This window comes from Cydia pomonella, chromosome 12, assembly GCF_033807575.1.
Source record: "Cydia pomonella isolate Wapato2018A chromosome 12, ilCydPomo1, whole genome shotgun sequence".
Classification (NCBI taxonomy): Eukaryota; Metazoa; Arthropoda; class Insecta; order Lepidoptera; family Tortricidae; genus Cydia; species Cydia pomonella.
This window is the reverse complement of record NC_084714.1, coordinates 21,853,618-21,877,547: the sequence shown is the minus strand read 5'-3', so window position 1 is coordinate 21,877,547 and position 23,930 is coordinate 21,853,618. Positions and strand designations below refer to the sequence as shown.

The 23,930-nt window shown below is 37.7% G+C and overlaps 2 protein-coding genes across 2 annotated transcripts; one reads left to right on the top strand and one right to left on the bottom strand.

Moving 5' to 3' along the window:
• Positions 1–1,263: 1,263 nt before the first annotated feature.
• On the bottom strand, positions 1,264–12,281 carry LOC133523855 (putative sodium-coupled neutral amino acid transporter 10). Its single transcript, XM_061859602.1, has 10 exons — positions 11,986–12,281; positions 11,652–11,769; positions 10,803–10,959; positions 10,103–10,226; positions 9,075–9,193; positions 8,576–8,724; positions 6,433–6,569; positions 5,167–5,403; positions 3,253–3,409; positions 1,264–2,838 (listed from the first exon to the last, which is right to left on the bottom strand). The coding sequence occupies exons 1-10, from the start codon at positions 12,067–12,069 to the stop codon at positions 1,298–1,300; spliced, it is 2,823 nt and encodes a 940-aa protein (XP_061715586.1). The 5' UTR covers positions 12,070–12,281; the 3' UTR covers positions 1,264–1,297.
• Positions 12,282–12,502: 221 nt separating this feature from the next.
• Positions 12,503–23,738, top strand: LOC133523851 (mini-chromosome maintenance complex-binding protein). Its single transcript, XM_061859599.1, has 9 exons — positions 12,503–12,752; positions 12,844–13,026; positions 13,575–13,925; positions 14,524–14,770; positions 15,145–15,262; positions 16,352–16,531; positions 20,238–20,481; positions 22,404–22,568; positions 23,392–23,738. The coding sequence occupies exons 1-9, from the start codon at positions 12,648–12,650 to the stop codon at positions 23,602–23,604; spliced, it is 1,806 nt and encodes a 601-aa protein (XP_061715583.1). The 5' UTR covers positions 12,503–12,647; the 3' UTR covers positions 23,605–23,738.
• Positions 23,739–23,930: the final 192 nt, after the last annotated feature.

Here is a 23,930-nt window from a genome sequence, read left to right as displayed (position 1 = left end):
ACGAGATCACGTCGAAAATCTTATTAGATAAATACTTATATTATATCTTAATATTCAAAATAGAGCACAAACATAAAGCAATAACAATAAATTAATACAATAAATGCACGTCTTACGCTTGATATCGGTAGTAATAATAATTTACGTGATATGATAAGTCTGACGTTTCCAATAACAAGGTATCATCGTTTATCGATATTTTTTTAATAAGTTTCTCGTTTAATTCTATGTTTATAGCCCAATCGGAATAGAACAAACCTCGATATCTCTAGGACAGTCATGAAATTTGGTATGTGTATAAATTAAAGGCCCCTTTTTCATGTTCACGCCATTTAACATTTGGGGACCTTGAGAAATCGCAGCCATCTTGGAAAATGTGTACCAGGATTTTACTCATCTATGTTGTCTATGGAAATATGGTGTAAGACAACATTAAAGCTTATTATATTTTACACAAAAAAGTCCTAGAATACTTTGCGAATAAATACATCTTGTTATAGAAAATAGTTGCTGAATCTAGGTTTGGCGCTTATACACTTCCAGGGGACATTCTTTTAATAGGAAACTCGGAGGAATATGAATTCCACTTTTGTTTATACATTTGTACATGATCTACTCCAATATCAACATTATACTCGACTGCGACTTCACCAAAAAGTAGGGTACTGATGATTCAGAACATCCTGTAGCTTAGGATACCGGCCCGATTTTTTAAAATGACATATCGGTAGATTCCTCTTGTCTTCACAACCTGCTTACACTTGTTTTATTACAGGAAAAATCAGTACAGTCAAAAGATTTAATTTGTGAGTTTCGTACCTTTGCCACAGTGATAATAGCATGAGGTTTGAGGACTTTTGACTTTCTTGTCGTTTGTCACTGTGACAAGGGACAAAATGTGTCACAAGTTAAATCTTTTGACTGTACATTGCAAGTTGGATAAAAGCTTGAAATAAAGGTACAATTCCAATACCGTCAGGAAGCGGCAGCACCAGTTTATTTCGCATTCTAAGTTAAACGGAAAAATAATAAGTAAAAAGCTCAATTTAATGTGAAAATTATTTTGCAATCGCGGGACGAACACTTTAAATTGAACCATTTGACCTTATCATTAAGGTTTAATTGAAAATACGGCGAAACGTGAATCGATGATACATTCATTAACATAACTTACTATGAGTAAACCTTATACATTGCACACATGTATCAGAAAAACTAGTTTAACCCGGACAGTTATCTCTTCAACATTTCTTCTAAAACATTTGACTCGAAATATTTTATAATGTAACTATTACTGTTACCTTCGTTTCTCTTCGTCGTAACTTTTTAAAGATCTTATCTGATGTACCATGTTCAAGTCTACAGGCAGTTTTGGTAGCTCATTCAAGTCTACTTTTGGTAGAATCTCTGGTGAATCTAAACTCTTACATACTTCTTTATCTTCAGCTCTTAATGTAGCTTTATTCAAGCAATCTACTGTTTCACGCTTCTGTCTTGACTTTTCATTATTTTCTATATCATTATTTGGTTGTTTAACACCATTTTGAACATCTATAGGGTTATCCACTACTTGTTTAACTTCGGCTGATTTAAGTTTGTTTGCATTCATTGCAAGTGGTAAAGGTACGTTTAGAATATTCGCTCGTACGTCGGGTTTTTTCTGCAAATCTTCGCCTTGTTTGTAAGACTGTGGTTCATCTGGTGAATGCGAATGTGTCTTCTGATCTACTGGTGTTTCAGGGACATTTTTAGGATTTACTTCTTGTATAGGCACATTATTATTGGATGGCGGTAGAGGCTTATTTTCCACTGGATTACTATTTTCTACTACAGGGTTTTGAACTATAGGTGGAACATTATTGAATTCCTGAGGTTTATTTGCCTTTAGATTATTTTTTGCAACGACATTATTACTTTCCCCTATATCATGATTATGTACAGCAGGTAGGATGTTATTATTTAGATCTACCTTTCCTTCATTGTTTTCCAAAATGATATCGTTTGATTTGGCTGGTTTCAAAACATTTTGTACAGGATTTTGAGCAATTGGTTCATTTTGTTTCACTTCGTTTACACTATTTTGTATTGGTGCTATTATGACATCAGGAACTTGAGCAGCAACGTTATTGAGTAAAGGCAAGGCTTCTATCGGTTTGTCTTTAATTTCTTTAATAGCTTCAACGGCCACGTCGGCTATTTTCTTCACCGCCTCATTGGCGGTGTTCTCATGCTCTATTTTACCTTCAGAAGGTTGTTCTGAAACAGCACTTAAACTCTGTATCGCCACATTTGCTATCTTCTGAATACTTTCCACTGCAATTTTCTTCGCTTCGTTTTTATCTTGCTGTATCTCTTGCTTGGTCTTAATAATATTATCTAGAATTTCTTTCTGCTCTTTGATTAACTCTTTCTGTTCTTCTCCATGTTGTTTGATGGTCTCCGCTAGTTGCGCTTGTTTGAGAAGATCAATTTTTTGTTGATTGCTCATTTGTTTTATTTCTTCTTTCAATTGAGAATCTATCTTTTTTTCCTGTTTTGTGTCACCGTTTGAACGCTTTTCGTCTGTTATTTTTATGTTCTTCGGATGTGTCTTTGAAACTTTGTCTGATTCTTGCTTGACTTGTTTGGGTGTGTCCTCTTGCTGCTTTTCTGATGTTTCAGGCTTCTTTCTGACTATCTCGGGACGAGGAGGATCCTTCGGCGTCTCATCAGGTTGTGATTCTGGAGGCACCGGATTGGGCGGTTGCACTTCCGAGTCTGCGACTTTTTCTTTGTCGTGCTTTACATCTTCTTTTGAAACTTTATCGATTTCGATTTTCGGCGCTGCTTTGATGATACCTGTTAAAATAAACATAGTCATACATACTTTTTATACGTGTCAGGCTGATTTTTGTGTCTTTTTTTGTATTTTATTTTGCAATTTTTTTTTTGTATATTATTTTACTGAATATTCGCACCAGAAGTTCGCTAAAGTCTTTGCTTTAAATTTGGATTGTTATAAAACAGTCTCCAGAAAACAATCGAATGTTTTCGTAAAATCCTTGCAAAAAAAGTTGCACCTAGAAAAGAAATATGCTTAGCGTCTCTTTCTCCACGTGATCTTCTTGAAAACAGCCTAATCGTTCGAACGTCAAATCCAATCGTATGCAGCACATGACCGTGAACCTTGTCGGAATGCACGAAAGTTGAAACTGGGCTGCAGCCTCGCGCGTCAAATGGCTAATGTCAAATGTATATTACATGACAACTCACCGCCATCTTCCAGCTGCCTGGACTGGAAGAAGTCCTCGACGATCTTGTCGATGCGCTCCTGCGTGATGCTGTCGTACTTGTCCGGCGCGTGCTCCGCCGCCTGCAGGTTGGCGTACGTGCCGAGGACCATGATGCCCAGGCCCAGGACCAGTACCACCTGCAACCAATACAACCATTTGAGTTCCATGATATCATACACCGTGTTTTTATTGAATTCCGTTAACTCCGGGGTATGGGTAAGTGCGTTTAGAGAAAAAGATGTCACAATAATTAAAAAAAAAAAAAAAAAATTATAAAAACTAATTAAATGTTGCATATAGCGTTGATGTAACACGGGCATTACATTTAACACAAACAAACCATTGAAAACTGTGACATATCAATGTCATTTCGAACATTGATCGTCTGAGACAATACACTTACGTTTCATAGCAAATGTATACACTCGTACTAAACACTAATCAATATTTGAATAGGCTCTACGGCAAGTGTATACGCTCGTAAGGGCCTTATAAGACAAAAATAAATTGTTGATTATCTCTGAAATGGAGTTAATTAGAATACCGGTGTCTTTAAGAAAGATACTTAATTTAAGCTCAGGAATGCACCCTTGAAATTAACGGAAAAAAACACGGGGTATAGCGATAGATAGTACTCATACATAATGAGCACAAAAAATACCTCCATGTTTATTTCATTACCTAAGAATAAATTTATATTGTTGATTAATCAATATCATCGGCGAAACGAAATGCCACAGACTTCGCTGGTTCGGCCATTTACTGGGGATGGGTGAGGATCGGGGTGTTAAGAGAGCTTATTTGGGACAACCGACTGGTCGCCGTCCAGTGGGTCGGCCCAGATACCGCGGGAGCGACAGTGTACTCGTACAGGCGGATCTGTGCCAACTCAAAGCCGACAACTGGCAGGAAGTGGCACAGGATCGGGACAGGTGGCGTTCTCTCGTTTTGGAGGCCAAGACCCTCTTTGGATCACTGCGCCACAATAGTTAGTTAGTTATTAATTTTTGCAATCCGGTCACCTTTGTTACATTAGTTTTTAACAATAACACTTGGTTCTTTCTATTTTGGCGTATACGTGCACGTTTCTTGCTTGCCCAGGCGCGACTAAAGAGCAACTGTAAATTATGTACATCTGGAGCACTTCAATTTTCAAACGCCTACAACCCATTTGGAGTTTAAATATCATTGTTACAGATAAATCATCTTTTTAGATTACAATACGGTTGCCAACAATTTAATTTGCAATCTTGGGGCCTTTCTGTAGGGACTTAAGCGATTCGTATCCTGAGTTTTTCTCTATAGAACTTTCGCTCTATAGAAAAAAATCACGAACAGAAGTCTATAATGCACGTAATAAATATAATATCTACAATTATGAAAATTATTTCTAAAAACGAGCGATATTATGGTTGAGGGAACTCAGCGATTACTTTTTTATTTACACATGAAAAATTTAAATTCAAAAACATGATATCCGCGGTCTCGAGCACGCACATCCATCTCGCTCGCGCTTATGCTCAGTGAGAGTGAGAGAAGAATACTGGGCTTTGAGAAAACGACTACCACCTGAGCTCTGAGCTTCCACCCCACAAGAAAAAGCAGGTCATATTTATCAACTGATTCTCGTGAAATCGTATTGGCAAACAACCATACGGCCCGCCTGATGGTAAGCAGTCTCCGTAGTCTATGTACGCCTGCAACTCCGGAGGACATGCGCGTTGCTGACCCTAACACTCCGTACCCTGGTTGAGCTCTGGCAACCTTACTCCCCGGCAGGAACACAACACTGAGTAGGGTCTAGTGTTATTTGGCTTTATATTGAGTTTTTTGTCGATTCAGTTATGTAGGTATATTTTTTTCATAACGGCGGAGGCATTCGGAGTTAGCTCACCTTAGCTAGAACCCTTTCGTTGGTATTCTTGCAGGTGAGGTGGAGGAAGCAGGCGGCCGGGAAGGCGACGCAGACGAGCACGCCGACGGAGGCGCCCAGCAGCCCCAGCACCAGCTCCACGTTGGGCAGCAGCAGCGACGCGGCCAGCGCGGCGCCCACGATGCCCGCGGTGATGGCGCGGAACGTGGCCGCGGGGATGGAGTGGGTGATGATGTGGTCGTGCTGCGACGAGTGCACCTGCGGAACCACCGATTGCAATCTGACAAATTTTATATCCTTTAATAGTTTAATTCATTCCTTTTTGGTTCAGAATTTCAGATACGACGCACGTTTGACCGCCACGCCTATCGTGTGTGGCGCGTCGTCATGAACCTTGCCGGAATGCACGAATGTTGATACTTACTGGTAGTTGATATAATACACTTTTTAATAAAACAATATATATAAGATGTATGATTTGATATACATAATACATATATATATTTTTAGAAAAGTAGCTACTGTATGTAATTACATGATTTCTATAGTAATCTAAATTGTATTTTTTCTTATTTAATGCATGTTAATTATAAGATGTAATGTTTTGGAAAGATGTGCCCTGCACAGTTTCTTGCCGGTCCGTATTGGGATACCCTCCTCCAATTGAGGGTGGATTTAAATCGTCTCGGGTCAGAGGTGTAGGAGTTAGAGCTGGTGTAGCTTTATTTAAGGTTCATAAGCGCATTGTAATATGCCTGCTTGAATAATAAAATATGTTTATCTATAAGGGCATTATTGATTAGTTTTCTTGTTGAAATGAATATCTAAAAACAAATTCACTGGGTTTAATTTTAAATACAATTTAATACCATAAAACTACCCAAGTATAGATAATTTTGGTCTAGAATAGCTTCTTTCAGGTATGACTGTTATTTGAATGTCATAGTTTTAAGGCAGAATAGTTATATACAACACATGGAACAAAAAACGCCGACACAACCAAGAAGAACATTAGTATGAATGGTACGAGTATGATGATGTGAACATTTGTGGACCATAGATGGGTCGTTCTCAAATTATATAGCTGCGTTCAGCCTCGACTCCGTCAAACTTTACATACATTTTGTATGATTTGATGGGGTTTAGACGCAGGCACAAATCTGGAGAATGACCTAGTTGTAGTACTGGCCTATAGTTGTGTTATTTTAAGGTATTTTATAAAAAGAGCGTAGATTTTTCAACCCTCCTCCTAATCTATAGAGGAATCTCCTTTCATATTCTTCTTACCTTTCTATAGAGGAACGAGTACAAGCTGGCTCGGCAGGGAAAGATGATGAGCGGGAAGCTGAAGGCCAGCGACATGACGAAGCCCAGCTTGATGACGTCGCTCGCCATGGTCGGACTTAAGCTCATGAGGATGTTGCCTGGAACAATACTACAATTATACTTACTGCATATGTTTGTCAAGTTGAATGTGAACCTAAACTCTTTCATAGTTTGCCTACTTAGCTAGGCGCTCCCATACAATCGAAGTTAGGTTTTCCTTTTTTTTAATATTTGCGATACAATTTTTTTTAAGGGAAACCTATAAATCTAGAATACAAGTATATTATGCTGAAGCGATCGACATCAAAGTCAAAGTGATTTGTTATAATTAAGTTAGTGGAAACCGTATTCTCCCGAAATGAAAATTTCATAGAAATAAGTACCATAACTCTCACGTTTTGTCCCTTCTGTATTCCATTCTTTTTAACCCCGCGACTCCCCGCTATCTCAAGAACCGTTTCAGCTACCTCCGTTCTGTTAGGTGCTCCCAGAACTTGCTTCTTTCTGTACCATCATCCTCTTCTAAATTTTATAATAATTCTTTCACGTTTCAAGCTATCCGACTATGGAATTCTATGCCTATAAGACTTAAGGCGCGCTCAATGTCCTAATTCTTTCAAGAGACTCATTAAACTTCACTTTTTACCTGCTCCGTAATACTTTTATCTGCTTCCTTTTCCATACTTATGGCTGGCATTTATTATATATATAATATGTATTTTAATATATGTATGTATATGTATTTATTTATATATCTTTTTTATTTATATTTGTATATGATATATTGTTTACTTTTGTGTTTATTCTGTGCTAGACTTCTTTTATTGCATCTGGAACACCTACTGACTGACATAACATTTTTTTTTTTAATTCCGCTACCTAAAGGTTGTCTGGAAGAGATCGCTTTTTAGCGATAAGACCGCCTGTTGTTTAACTCTTCTTTATGTGTTGTATTATTTGTACTGTTTCTGTATTGAGGTGTGCAATAAAGTATATTTGTATTGTATTGTACCGTTGTTTCGTTAAGGGGCCCTCTGATTACCAGTTCGCCGGACGATAGATTAGTTATTAAAGCTGACAATCACGAATAACTGACAGGCCGATATCGTCCGGCGAACTGGTAATCAGTGGACCCTTTTAGGGTCGCAAAGCTATTCTTCCCTTTTAAGTAGGTATATAGAGTTCTTTTAGTGACTTCTCGCTTCTAACACAAGGTTTCATTCAAATTACTAATAGGTAAATTAGCAAACACCTCCCTTGTTAAATTAGTGAAGTGTTTGGATAGACTTAGCTAATTTAATACCCACTAAAATGTTCATTTCTATGAAGATTAAACAGCAAATACCTGGGACACCGAGCTTTGCTCGGTAAACATATAATAACTCAGAAATGCGCGTTTTCCCTGAGATAAGACCTAGCTAGATCGATTTTTCGCCCCCGAAAACCTCGATATAGAAAATTTCATCGAAATCGTTAGAGCCGTTTCCGAGATCCCCGAAATATATAAATATACAAGAATTGCTCGTTTAAAGGTATAAGATAATTGTAAATGTTTGACAATATTAATAAAATAAGTATGCGGTATAATTATAAGTCTCTCGTAATTATTAAGCATCACATTTTAAAGCGGAGCGTAATAAATCATAATAAGTATTTACACAAGTGATACACTGGACGGAAAACTACATTATAATAATTTACATGCGTATTGAGTAATGTTTACCTGCCCCACATATCGCGATGTCAGATAATGCGGCGTATTGTTAACCTTTTGAGCGCCACGCGTATCGTACGCGGCGCGTAATCGTGAACCTTGTCGGTACGCATGAAGGTTGATATTGGGCTGTAGCCGAGCACGTCATGTGACGTCTTTGGCGGTCAAAAGGTTAAAATTAATGAAAATTTTGTAACAGAAAATAAACTGGATAAAAAAATTTATTCATAATATTGTCTGTTAGTGCCTTACGTTAAAAAATGAATCAAAAACAATTGTAATAAATAGGATTCAATGATGAATGAGGGAATATTACATTAATTTAAAATTCAATGGATTTTATCTCCTTCCAGGGTTAGAAAGGCTAGCACTGAGAAAGATTTGACTTACCAGAAATATCGTGTTTATTAAATGCAATGTAGCCAAAAAGACCAAGGGTGAAGTACACGGCCGTGCAGATATTTATGGCGTTCTTGGTCACCACGTTCATCTTCTCTAAGGACAAGGTCGGCATGGACTCGAAGATCTCGAACAGTTGCCTGGAAACAAGGTTCTGTTCTAATTTCACATTGAGACAGAGCCATCTAAGTGTTCTAAGGGAACATATCCTTACTACGTGACTCATTTTTCACACTTGTTTACGCGAGATTTTCCTACAGGATATTGACTACGTGACGAAAATTTGAGGCTGTCCCTGAGGCCTCCGCTCCTGTGGACAGGCAGCCGAAACAGGTTTTTGATGTACAACTCCAAATTAATTTATTATACTAGTAAATAGTCGCCGCTCCTAGGATAGCTACATAAGTCCAATCACTGTTAACAAAGTGTAAACATTGTACAGTCTCCGTGACGGACCCAAAAAATTGATCCATACTCTAAAAGTACTAACGTCTGACAGAAAAGCGCCATGGAGAAAATAGGAACACACTGCAGCACTCCCTCGGGCTTCCAGTGCTCGACTGTACCCCATTCTGATGTGAGGAGCTGCGAAGTGGCCTCTGATATCACCTGCAATGCAATTAACTTTTAAATATTGGTCAAAAATCAATAGTCAACATGGCAAAAAAAATGGCAAATACAGAACCCCTTATATGTAGTTTTATTGTGTCAAAAGTTTGGAATTAATAAAATTGGTACATTGTAGTCAAGTTCTCCTATTATTAACTGTCCAATATACACGCGGCTGGTTTTAGGATTTTGTAATCTTATCTTCAAACATGACTTCTATTCTGGGCCATAACATTATATTTCCTTCCTTGATAATTTTCCTTATGTTCAATCACATGAAACATTACAATCAAACAGATCAATTCAGGTCTACTGACTAAAGATCGTGTCATTCACGAAGACGCGTGGATTGACTCGTAATGTTATATTATTAAATGTTAGATTTGACAAATCTGCGTGTCATCGTGGATGATACGAACTGTACTGATAGTTGTTTGTTTATATGCGTTTCTTTTTTTTTCTTTTTTTTTATTGGGGAAAAAAACAGATATTGGCCAGTAATATACACGGATAAGATTCTAAAATGATAAATTTAGCCTACATCCTAACACAATTCCCACTAGGAGTTCAGACAATAATTTTACGACAGCGTTGTAATCGGAACTTAAAACAGACATCCTTACTTATACTAACACTAAACAATTACAATATTTATCACATCCTATGTACAACAAACACAAGCTCGTACCCCAGCGTTAGTGGCAGCCGTCGAGACAGCGAATAAGCTAAGTGTCCGTGTCCTGTAGGTGGGAGGTCGGAAACTGATAGACTCCAGGAGCTCCGGGCAGTTATACTGACCGGTACATATATTAAATAAGATGGTAGCATTTTGGGCGTGGCAATAGCTATGTAATATTGCCGGTTGAATATATTATAATGAGTAATCTAGGCCTGATACATTAATCTGACCTTTATAACCAAACAGAAGTAGAAACCGATGGTGGCGGCAGAGACATTACTCAGGCTGTCGACATTCCTCAGAAGGCCAAGGGGCAGCACACACACCAAGGACACTATCACCATTATGGATGTTCTGCAAACATATACTTATAAAATAACAAAAAAATTGGTCAAAATAATATTTAGCCTGAAGTAGAATTGGCTCGCATGACTAAATAACTTTCAACTGGTTAGTGCTAACTAATTAGAAGTAAAAAAATTGTGAATTAAATACCAGATAAGCAACAGTCTGGTTCTAGTGGATTGTTCTGAATAATCCAAATACAAATATTTATGCATGTAATCTTTTACCAAATCTATTTCAACTGCATTTTTCCAGATTTTTAGGGATGATCTTTTATTTTAAGGTATGCTTTAAGTAGATACTGTATTTAATAAAATTCTAACCAATTATTATTGAAAAAAACAGGAAGAAGAGTGTTTGTGAACTTTAATTCAAAATAATAAGGTTCAATTTGCATAATTTCTAACACTTTTACTTTATGCTTGTTAAATGGTTAGTCTACAACATACTTAACCTTTTGAACGCCGCGCCTAGCGTACGCGGCGCGTAATCGTGAACCTTGTCAGTACGCATGAAGGTTGATATTGGGCTGTAGCCGCGCGCTTCATATGACGTCTTTGGCGGTCAAAAGGTTAAAGACCTCACCTGAGTATGTCACTCTGATTGATGTTAAACATTTTAGCAATGATCTGAGGTCCCAGGTCTCCGACAACCACAAAGTAGGCTATGCAGGTGCCCATGAGGAAGCCAATTATGCCCAGCTCTACTGCCATCTTGCCCGCAGACCCAAACACGTGGAATGCTGGAAAATATGTACTCATCTACAAAATTGTTGCAATAAACAGTCATACATAGTGCTATGTTCATGAATACGTAAACATTGCCATCACAATTTCCCATAAAGTTCTAAGTCTAAATGTATTGTTTGTCCACATTTATGTTAGTCATAATTTGGTTTTTCTTAGAAACGCGTAACTTTTCAGGGTTGGCATGAAACAAACCTAACATAACCTATCTATAGGATAACCTTACAAAAATCCTGAAAAGTTAATGATTTCAGAGTTATGACTAATGATAAGTATATTTTATAGTAGACGATTTTATTTTATTTCTAGGTTTAATTTTAGTTTTAATTTTGTAATATTATATTTTAGTTTAGTTAGTCAATATAGATTGTTTAAGAGCTTTATTAGAATAACTAATGATAATCTATTATGACTTTCAATAATTTTGTCAAACAAAGGGATCCAAGCAAAATAAAATAGTAGAAATTCTCCTGATATAAAAAGTTTTAAGCTACATTTCTTTTTGTCACACTTTAGAAATATTATTTTACAGGATTTATATTCCCTATTTTTTAAAATAATCTGTGTAAATATACCTCTTGGCTTAGAGGCCGGAATGGAAGAAAAAGAATAACAGTGAAGAATATATGACAATTTTATTTATAGGTTTAACTTGTGGAGCGCTTCTCATAGGAAATTAGTGACTTACCCAGAAACTCAAAGTTTCTCCTCCGAGCCAGAAGTGCAGATTTGAGCAGAAAGTGACAGCAGAGTCTGGACACGAGCCCCATCGACAATAATATTAGCGTAGCCAGTAAAACTCCACACTGGAAATATTAACCATTTTAAATGATATAAGTTTTAATAGGAATCACTATAAGAAATAGTCTAATGGGTGTAATACGTAATAATTAAAAAACTTTCTGATAGCAAAAACTGTCAGTAGATTCGATTACTAGTAAGTAGTAACATTTTATGAGATTAAGCACGTATTTTATAGTATCTAAGGAAAATAAGAGGGAAGGAAATACAGTTGGTCTTACTTTTTGAAAACAAAACGGCATCGCCAGGATTCCAACACCTATAATACTGTTGGCCAACGTGATCGACTGGCCTGTCGTACCCATGTTAGTAATCTTATTTTATTTTATTTAGAATTAAATAAAACGCCTACAAAACTAAAATTAAATACGACCACATCACAATAATGTTTTGACATTAATGACACTCGAGACTTCGACACTTGACGATTTTGACATTTGTAAAAAAAAAGTTCTCGTTATAGACAAAGCAAAGTCAAAAGTTACCAAAACACAAAATGCTCACTATGGTCTACGGTCCGGCACACGGGACCCAAAAATAGAAATTAATGAAAAACAAAACCTCTAGCAATTATACTCTGTTAAGCCATTTTCGTCAGTAGAAAAAACGGCAAATTTAAAAAATATAGGCCCGAAGAGTTATTGTCCAATAGATTTTTTTTCTACTGACAAAGTCGTTTAACAAACTATATATCTGTATATATAAATCTATAAACAAAAATAATTTGGCGCGCTGTCAATCTGTGCACACAATCACACATGATACATTTTATAGATAAATTTTATAATAAAATAACAATATAGTTCTTTTTAATGGTCACAAATCGGTACAACACATTCTTCTAAATCGTGTCCCGCACTTAGTCAAATTTATAACTCACAAAATGCACGACACTGCCTTTTGTTTCGAGACTGTAACTCCGGATACATGGCTCGCAAACGAGCAAACTTGGAAAGAAAACCTTTTGAAACTACCTAACTGGTATCAGGTAATACTATCTTAATTTATTTTTCTTCTAATTTGAGGTGGGACAATATGTTTTTTCAATAGTTAGAATGACCTTTAGTTAACCTTTTTAGATACCTCTTATAAACTCAAATGCCTCACACAATCTACCCGACGGGACGCTGGTGCGGTTCCGGGGTATGATCCAAGACATGCACAACCCGGAGTTCTACTTTGAGCAGTTTGAAGTGTACAACTCTGAGACTAATGAGGTTAGGAGCAAGTCTGGGAAGTATCGAGATACAGCTAATATTTTGGTAAGTAGTATTTTGTACTTACCTATACATATAAGTTTTTCTAAAATTGGCATCCTCATAGATCTATAAAGGTTTAGAAATGTTAAGAAATAAAATACAGTTTTGTTTAAAAAATATTGAAATGGAACCATTTTCAACATTGCTTTGTTTATTTGTAATAGGGTTCTATGGTTTTACCTCAACCAATGACACAGTTTTGTTGTTGTTTAAGCATTCTGTATAAATTATATTCTTTCTCTCTTTTAAAAATAATGCTTTAACCAGAGGCGGCGTTAGGCGTGGGCGACGTGGGCCACGGCCTACGGCCTCGCGGTTCGAAGGGCCTCGCACCTCAAATAAGTACCCTTATCTTGGACACAACATAATATGTTCGTTATTTGTTGCGCCACCAGAGGGCCTCGCTAAATGTAACTTGCCCAAATAAAATTTTGGTGTTGCCCCGCCACTGGATTTAACCTCTCAACTTAAAAAACAAAGATGTTATAATATAATATTGTAATAATGTCAAAAGTTGCCTAACAAAGTACATTATGTGATTCCAATTACAGGAAAATGAGAAAATAAACTATGCAAATAACCTTCAAAGTGGGCAACGTCAGACAATGGTTGTAGTTTCTATGCCAGGCCTGAATGAGTGGGCTCAGCAGCTTGAAGACAGCCGAAACCATTTAAGCCACCTAAAACAGCAACCGAACACTTCAAAACGTCTCTCATCTTCAACAAAGCTGAAACGCAGCTATGATGAGACAGAGGATGATGCGATGGAAGTGGAGCAGGAAGTTACGAATAAAGAGCCTAGGACTAAGGAGGCAGAGGGTGCAGGTGCAAATGTGGTGTCTCGGGAACATCTGTTGAACTTCCCGCTGCCTGATGTTGCTAGCCAATCTTGTATAGTTAAGGTGAGATTCTTTTATAACTTGATATAACAGTCCAGATGTATTGCAGGGGCGCCTGGCTGGAAACAGGTGGGCTGTCGATCACTTGTTGCATTCCTTTAGCCCAACTCCCTGGAGTTGCAGCTGCAGGTATATAACAGTCTAACTGTCAATGCCTATAATTAGGACTCAAGGATTATTTTTAAATTAGTTTTTTTTTTCAAACTATAAGCAAGTTATTAATCTCTAGTTTCATTGTTGTTCTGTATTCTATGTATTATCTTGATCTATTGTTTCAACAGACCATTACTACTTTGTGAAGAATAATTTGTTGTTATTAATGTGAATTTAAGGTTGTTTTACCACAATTCTCATATCTATCTATCTATCTATTAAGCCCTTTTATTCTGAGTTAGAGTATGTCTCTTAACTCAGTGTGCCGCTTGGCAAAGGCCTCCTCCAGCTCTTTCCATTGGGGTCTGTCGTGGGCCACTCTTCTCCAATTCGGGCCCGCTGTGATTTTGAGTTCATCCTCCCATCTTGTTCGAGGCCTCCTCTGGCTCCGTGTCCAATTCTCATATATAAGATGTTATATTACTTGCTTGCTTGCATTATGTTACAGGTATACACAGAAGACGACCATCTAAAGCTAAATGAAATGATAGAAGTAGTAGGATTCTTATCCATAGACCCAGCACTATCTGGCGAGTTCCAACCTGAGACAGACCCACTGATCAATCCTCAGAGTGAGAATGAGGTAGAAGCCATTACACACAACCCGCCGCCGAGTCTTGTACCGAGATTACATGCTGTGTATGTGAAGAAGTTGGAACATTGTAACCCCCTGGTTGAAGGAGAGTTTGATCAAAGTAAGTCATGAAGTTCAACTGGAAAGGCCGAATCTATATTTTTAGTTTTGTTAATATCTAAACAGTTTTCATTTGACACCATATACGTGTATGTGCATCAACTGTTTGGGAGCAATTCACACTGTTTTTAATAAAGCGGCAGGCTCTCGATGGCGCCATTAGGTGGGGTCTCACAGAACGAGCCACCTCGCGAGCAGATTGCCACGTGTAAACATGCCTTGGTCGCATTGCCTTGGGAGAGGCACGTCTATTGACTAAAATCCAGCCGAGCCTTATTTAATGCAAAGCTTTTAGGCTATGGCCTAAAAGCCGCAGGGCCTCATCAGGTTGAATATATTTTATCAAGGATTGATCAAACTTCTTTTTGTTTTCAGGCACAGTGTTGAAGGAAGCAAATACAGCACGGGAGCATTTACTGAAGGCTCTGACAGAGCTGCTATTAGGAGACAAACTGGCCGCTGAATACCTCATATGTCACCTCATAGCCTGTGTGTAAGTTATCAAAACTATATTTTTCTACTCATCAACTTTAATGGTTGAATTAAGACTGTATACCAAACTGTAATCGCATACTTTTCACTATGGGCTCCCCACTCAACTATAATGACTTCTAACGAAACGCTTTAGTCAACTTTAATGAGTTCCACCAATCACGTGTCCCCATAGTCGAGCGGAATCAACCAAATGATAGAACAAAAGACATCAACGTGCTTCTTTTAATGAATAAGAAGTGCGTTGATGTCTTTTGTACTATCTTTTTATCTACTGATTGTGAGATACGTACCTAATTTTGTTTAATTGGGTATTTGACGCATGTTGAATGTTATAACATAATTTAGCAAAATGGATAGAAAATGTGCCATCTATTATAAAAAAAGTGGAATTTAAAAAGACATATTGAGATTATTAAAAAATACAGGCTCCAGTCTCAAAAAAAAATTTTTTTATTACTTTCAAAAAGGTAAAAGAAAATGGTACCATTCGATTTCTTACATTTCATTGTAAAATAAATTGTATTTCAATTATATATATAACTAAATATTTCAGGGTCAAAATAGCATTTTTCTTAATATTCCATACAATTAAGACAGACTAATGTAATGTGACGTCACATTACAATATCAATTTGTTAGAGGCGTTTCAATCGTCGAGTGCGAGCGTCAGACTTTAACTCTCATTTCTGACCTTTGTGTTGCTTACGAGTAAATGCCATGAGTCCATAGACATTTGATCCTCAGGAAAATCCAGATTGATTGACTTTATTTACAAAAAACTGTCAAGTAGCCAATTTTTATAGTAAAGAAAGTAATATTTTAGTTGACCTGTTGAAAAAGTATTTTATACAAAATGATATAATGAAGCTTTTCGTTACGATTGGTTAAATTTTGGAGGAGAAAACAGGTGAGTACGAAACCTCGATTTTTGAAATTTTTACGCAGGATTTTTCGCCTAAGCTGCAGCTGTTTTTACCGTACTAATTTTAGGAGTTCCCAATAGCGTGACAGATATATTCACCAGAAGTTCTCAAATCGGAGAAAAGGGCTCCGTTCTCATATCATCTTAATTTATCTTTTTCCCCAGCTACCTCCGCCAGGAGACGCTGACGCTGGGTTCGTTCTGCCTGAACATCTCGAGCCTGCCGACACGCAGGTACCCGCAGTTCGCGCGGCAGCTGTACGACGTCATCAGGCAGTTCGTCACCAAGAGCTACTACTTGCCGCTCACTGTGGACAACTTGAATACTATGGCCCTGCTGCCCAAGTAAGTAGTAAACTCTTTATTATACAAAACACAGTATTTTTATATTTATAGCCTTTCTATACTTTATCTATAATTTTCCTTAATCTACGATAACCGATTCTGTGTGCCTTTGGGTAAAGGCCTCCCCCAATCTTCTCCACTCTTCCTTATTTTGCACTAATCTGGTCCATATTTTAGTCCTTCCAGCCATGTCTTCTATTTCATCGGACCATCTTTTAAATTGCCTACCTCTGTTTTATGTCCTCTAGGAAGCCATAGTGTTACAATTTTGCTCTATTTATTTCCTCCTCTAATAGTATGTCCAGCCCACCTCCATTTCAGTTGTTTTGTTTTGTATTCAGTAATTGATTTGATGATACAAAAACACATAGTACCTAAAAGTAATTACAATCGGGAACATTACGCGAAACTCTGCATAGGGGGCGCCACTACCACAATCCATCACAATCTGAGGGTCTATTGCGAAACAAGAAAATCGAAATTTCGTTATCTAACCTCTCTATCACTAAATTTAGATATTCGCGTTTTCCGGTAGGCCCTTTCCAAACAAACCGCCTTGATGCATCAATGTCATATTTTATTATCTGTGAAAACTTTTCAATAAACAGTTCCAGGCACAGTACACATAAGTTACTCTATGGTTTACGATAGGTCCTAGTGCCGCACTTTGGTGGCAGAACATTGCAGTAATACTCCCTCTATTAGGAAAATCAAAGGCGAACATACCCCTTTTAAGGTGTTTAAGGGATCTCTTTCAGTTGACCTTTGAGTATTAGACGAGAGGAGAGAGTGACCCACTTTATGACTGAATTCCATTAGTGTATGGTAACCTACTCTTACTTTCGGGAGGGCTATATGTTTGTTTGCCATCGACGTGGTATAAAAAATCGTCATCCTTAACATTCGTTTTTATTCAAAGTTTGATACTTAGTTCTCTATCGGTGGACAATTGCTTCCGCCATATATAACGTTATCAGTTTGTTGTTTGTGTGTTTGTCCATAGAGAAATCCTCCCTTATCTGAGTGATCATCTTATGAGACACCTGAGCTATACATATATTGTTTTACTCTTTGACCTGAACCCGCCGCACTGAAAAACCGCTAGTATACAATGCAAGTTACACTCTCATTTTAAAAACGTCATGCTTATTAGCTTTTAACATGAAAATTTACATGACCATTTACGTAACATTATCTATGTCTGACCTGCTAGCATGAGTTGCGTTCTTGTGCGCGACTCCATCTTTAAACATGTAAAGCGACTTCAAGTATGGAGTCGCGCGCGAGAACGCAACTCATGCTAGCCTAGCAGGTCTGGCAATAGTTTTTGTTGCTTATCTTCTTCTTCTTCACTGGCTCAGTGACCCAAACAGGACCTTGGCCTCTGACACAAGAGAGCGCCACTCTGCCCTATCCTGCGCCACTTCACGCCAGTTGGGTATTCAATTCAATTCAATTCAATTCAATATTTATTTGCAACCAAAGTAGATTACAGTAGACAAATGCAACTTAATGCTAGGTACATACATATCTACTAGGACCCGGATAGGGCTTAGCAAAATACAGAATATTCCTAATCTAGGTTTCATACATACATAATTCGTTTATATTTTTAGGTAAACTAAAATTATTCGTTAAAACTCATATAAATCAAAATGAATGACGCACAATTCACTACAATTACGGTAATAATAATGGTAAAACATTGTAAAATAAATTAGTAAAACATCTGTATAAAGCATTGGTAAAATTGTCAAAGTAATAAGAAAATTAACAATTCAAATTTGGATGAGAGGTGAATATAATATTATATCATTATGACTAGGACTGTTTATATTTTAATGTCAAGATGAATTTAAGAGTTCAAGTATTGATTAACGGTGTAAAAAGCATTTTCGATTAGGTAATTTTTTAAAGTTTTTATAAATTTGTTATAATTTTCTTCCGATTTTAGTTCTTCTGGCAAATTATTGTAAATTCGTATTGACATAGAGTATGGTCCATTTCTATGAAGTTGTAATTTTGACGACGTTTGGAGCAAGTTGTTTTTGTAACGTGATTCGTATCGACGTGGCACACCACCGAATGTGGAGTATAATTCTGGATGATTTTTCACGAATTTACAGGTCTCAAATATGTAGATACATGGCAAAGTTAGAATTCTTAAGCTTTGGAAGTAAGGTTTACAGCTATCTAACTGTTTAATATTTACAATGATTCTAACGCATTTCTTCTGTAGAATGAATAGCTCCTGAACGTCAGTACTATTTCCCCACAAATTAACTCCGTAAGAAAGCCATGCGTGTGCAAACGAATAATATGCCACCATAGCTGACTGGATGTTTGTTGACTTTTTAAGTTCCCTTAATGCATAAATAAATTGGCTTATTTTTGTTTTTATTTTCTGGATGTGAGCTTTCCAGTTCATATTACAGTCTATTGTTATACCAAGAAGAGAAAATGTCGAAACGCAATCAATCTTGGTATTATCAAAAGTAAAATCTACGTCTAATTCTGATTTCTGACAAGGCCTAAATTGCATTAATTTTGTTTTAGAAAAATTTATCTCAAGATTATGGTCTTTCATCCAAAGTAAAACGTTAGACATAATCTCGTATAGGTTTTCATTAAGATTTTCATTATTTTCACATGAAACCAATAGAGAGCAGTCGTCAGCAAACATGACACACGGTTCTTTAAATATTTTAGGGAGGTCGTTTATGTATATAATAAAAAGTACGCATCCAATCACACTCCCCTGAGGGATGGAATCCGTAACTGGTTGGACTTCAGACCTGATAGTACGTATCTCTTGCGAAATTTTATGTATGTGTTCGATCTCGACATACTGGGTTCTGTTTTTTAAATATGATTTAAACCATTCATGCGTAATGCCACGGACTCCCACGCTATAAAGTTTGTGCAGTAGTATATCGTAATTTACTTTTTCATACGCCTTCGTCATGTCAAGCAAAATGCCTAAAGCGTATTCTTTATTATTTAGAATATTTAAAATTTCGTTTGTATACGTGTAGGCGGCTAATGTCGTGGAGCGATTCTTGCGGAAACCGTATTGGGCGTTATCAAATATATTATATTTTTCGCAAAATGAGTTTAATCTGATGTACATGGCCTTTTCGTACACCTTAGAAAACACAGGTAGAAGCGCGATGGGGCGATAATTTTTGGGATCCGTTTTTTTGTCCTTCTTATGGACCGGTTTTATTAAGGCAATTTTCAGCAAGTCCGGAAATGAGCCTTCGGCAAACGATTGGTTTATTAGGTAGGTCAGTGGTGGCGTCAACTCATCAGCACATGCTTTTATAAGCGATGCGGGTAGTTCATCCACACCATAGCTAAACTTGGTTTTTAAGTTTGTAATTATCTTTTTTACCTCGTCTTGGTCAACTGGCCGTAAGAAGAGGGAATTCTCGTTGGGCCGCAGTACAGGCCGGCCGCGCGGCGGCTCCCCCGATCGTCGATTCCGAGGGCGAACAGGTCTTTTAGGACTTCGTCACTCCAGCGGTATCTGGGACGCCCAGACGGACGTTTTCCACCCGTTTTCCGTTTTTAAAATTGTTATACAAAGAATATATAATGTAGAACGCAACTCATTTCGTTTTATAACGAGAACTTCGACTTTGTAACTTCGCCTTAAATTTCTATTCAAGACGATCCAAAGTAGGAACAACATTTTTTTTTTCAGAAAAGACTACGACTGCAACCGCCTCACCAGCGGGGTCCTGCAGCTGAGCCGGCACACGCACCTCGTGCTGGACGAGACGCGCCTGCAGCAGGGCCGCCTGGGCGCCGCCGGCGTGCACAACGTCACTGCTCTCGGCGATCTGATCAAGACACAGAAGGTCAAATACGACTTCAAGTATTACCAGATGGACTTTGAGGCGGATGTGGCAGTTTTGATATTGTCGGAAGGGAAGTCGCTGCTCCCGGTAATTTTAATTTCTGATACACTAGCTTTTGTCCGCGACCTTACGTAAAATTTATAGCTATCCATAGTAAATTAAACCCCCCTTTTTACCCACTTTTAAGCATTAGTTGGTTGTATAATATCATATACCAAAAAAAAATATGTTTTTGGGAAGTTCATAAAATTTCTCGTATATTTTGTAATAACATTAATTACGGTAAAGTTGTAATTTATTGAGTTAGAAGCATGTTTTAGCGGTACTTATTTTATCGACCACAGTTATGACTACGTTTATTAAGACACAATATAGTAGGTACGTTTAATATTCTTTCAAACGACACCACACACTAACTGATCAGTCCCATAGCACTCAAGTTGTGAACAAATATCAAAGATGGTTGGTCGCCATCTGCCCCCCCCCCCCCCCTTTTTTTGCCGACCCCCTCCATAAACTAAAACCGGTCAATTCGTATTCTGGAGACAATGAGGAACATATCCATACCAGTTTTGAGTTGAGCTCTGGCAACCTTACTCACCGACAGGAACACAACACTATGAGACCCATAGCACTCAAGTTGTGAACAAATATCAAAGATGGTTGGTCGCCATCTGCCCCCTCCCCCTTTTTTCCGACCCCCTCCCCCCTCCATAAACTAAAACCGGTCAATTCGTATTCTGGAGACAATGAGGAACATATCCATACCAGTTTTGAGTTGAGCTCTGGCAACCTTACTCACCGACAGGAACACAACACTATGAGAAGGGTCTAGTATAATTTGGCTGCGATTTTCTGCAACTTCCCCAGTTGGGCTCTGCTCTAGATCTGGAATGACATCCGCTGTGCTGTGTCCTACCACACAAAGCGAGATGACAATCACAATGCCCATACCTCTCTTATCACAACTTACTAAATGTACTTATTAAATTTGATAAAATTTAAATCATTTACAGTACATATGGGGCTACTTTATAGCACTAGTGCGAGAAGTAGCATATTACGTTACTATGTCGAACATTTAAAGGGCCATATGTACGGTAAAACGTTGTACGATACATGTGCGAATAGGTAATTCGCAACTCGTGTCGATTTAAAACACTCCCTTCGGTCGTGTTTTAATTTATCGCCACTCGTTTCGAATTTCCTATTTTTCGCGCTTGTATCGTAATGTACTATTTTAGTCCAAATAAAGTTACATCCGTTTTGCTAAGTTCAATTTTCAGTCATAAGCAAGATCAACTCTATTTCTTACAGTATAGGTTCATATTTCACTGGCAAATCTTGGAGTTTTTCTCGTATGCCTAGGCCTTAGGAGGATATAGAGAGTGGGTTTTATCTACAAAGTACTGTTGTATAGTTATCTGCAAAACTATATAACCTTATAGATAATGCAATTGACTTATATTCCTCTACAAATAAAGAATTTAAAAATAAAATATTAAACTGGCTAAGAACTACACAGAAATAGAAGATTTATTAGTTAAAATCACGTAATACGAGTATTTCGCTAATTCTTTCCAACTTTCTTCTATGCTATAGTTTTATGCTAACACATACACCTCACGCACACACGCGCACACACACACACACACACACACACACACACACACACACACACACACACACACACAAACACACACACACACACATGTGGCTTCAATTAGTTATTTAGCTTCTTTCTATTTAATAAAATTCAAAGTTCCTGCAACGTAAATTTAAATGTAACATAATTTAATTTTTTAGTTTTATTTTTGTTTTTTTAACCATTGTTTTGTTGTTACTTAGCAAACCAGTAAGGAAGAGCGGTGTCTCTTGACACAGGTATCTTGTATACTTAAAAAGAGACGCCAACCTGCATATTGTTAAGTTATGAAGTTACTGAATAAATTATTTTTATTAATAGTGAAAGTCAAAGAATGACCGAATGTTTATTTATTTATTTGCAGAGTGATTACCATGTTCCACTCCGACCGGAAGAATCCTCACTAGAAATCTTTGATGCCATAGTGGAAGCCGCCACCTACTACCTCAAGGACGAGATCATGAACCTCATCCGCGCCTACCTCACCAACCTCAAGCTCGTCAAGTACACCATCACAGAGGATTTGAAGGTAACATGAGTATATATGGACAGAGGACTTTCTCAAACGATATTAAACTTTAACGAAAATAAAAATTTCTTGCCTACTACTAAAAGTAAAGGTGTGCAAGTTGCAGAAAGTTTCTAATGAAGTTAGAAAAGTTTTCGGAACGATAAAATTTCACAAAAACAAAATTTTGTTTTGGTACTGAAAAATTTGTTCCATCCAAAATTTCGCAATTTTTGAAAATTTTCCGCCACGCATTCATAAACTAAAGAGTATAAGTAAGAGTATGTTATTAATAGTATTTTATGCAACAGTTGTATAAGAAGGGTCAAAAAAGACGGTAAAGGAATACGCCACTAGCATTTTTTGACCTACTTATACAACGTTGCATACAATACTTTTCCTACGAGTTAACAAAAATAAATCTTAATTTAGGTAAACAAAGCAAAAGTACGAGTATATAGCCAAGACGCGCGAGCATACCTTGTTCCGCGCCCGGCCCGCCCCGGGCCGCGACCGGCCGGTCGGCGACACCTCCTCGTAACTCATGAGGCCCTGGTACTTGCTACTTGCTCAATTAAATTTTTGGACAGTTTTTTCTCGATTTTGGCCACCGTAGCCTACGGAGACTAACAAGCAACGCTAAGCGGTCTTCGTAGTCTATGGGTGTTGCTATATTACGGGTGTCACATGCGTGTTTCTGACTTATGAAGTGATTGTTTTTACTATGCAACCAAATGAATATTTTGTAAGTTGGCAGCAATGCACTTAGTTTAAAACTGTATTCGTTTTGTTTTTGTTAGGTTGGTAGCCATTAATCGCATTAACACATTATTATTTGCCACAGTTCGTAGAAGACGACTTCATCGAAATGCGCCGCAAGTCAACGACCGACGCCCCCGTGACCGCCGACGACCTGCACCGGCTGCTCGTGCTGGCGCGCCTGCTCAGTCTCTCCAGGGGACACGCCACGCTCACCCAGCAGTGCTGGGACACCGCCAAGGCCATGGAGGCCGAGCTGCAGCACCGGCTGAAGAATAGAGTGTCTTCGACCATATGAAAAAACTTTATAGCTTAGAAAAAAAAAGATTGTTTTTGTTTACCGAAGTTCGTTGTGCGAAACTTTTTTTTATTACTATTTGAAGCATGAACCAGTGATTTATTATTATTACACGTTTTTATTTTACTCTTTAATTTTGTTTTTTCTCTTAACCCTTTGAAAGCCATCGTGAACCTTGTCGGAATGGACGAAGGTTGATATTAAGAGATGCAACGAATATTCGGCCACTATTGGGTATTCGGCCACAATATCACTATTTGGCCGAATACCGAATAGTACGTTGACACTTAGATATCGGTAAACGAGGGTTAAAATAAGTAACAATT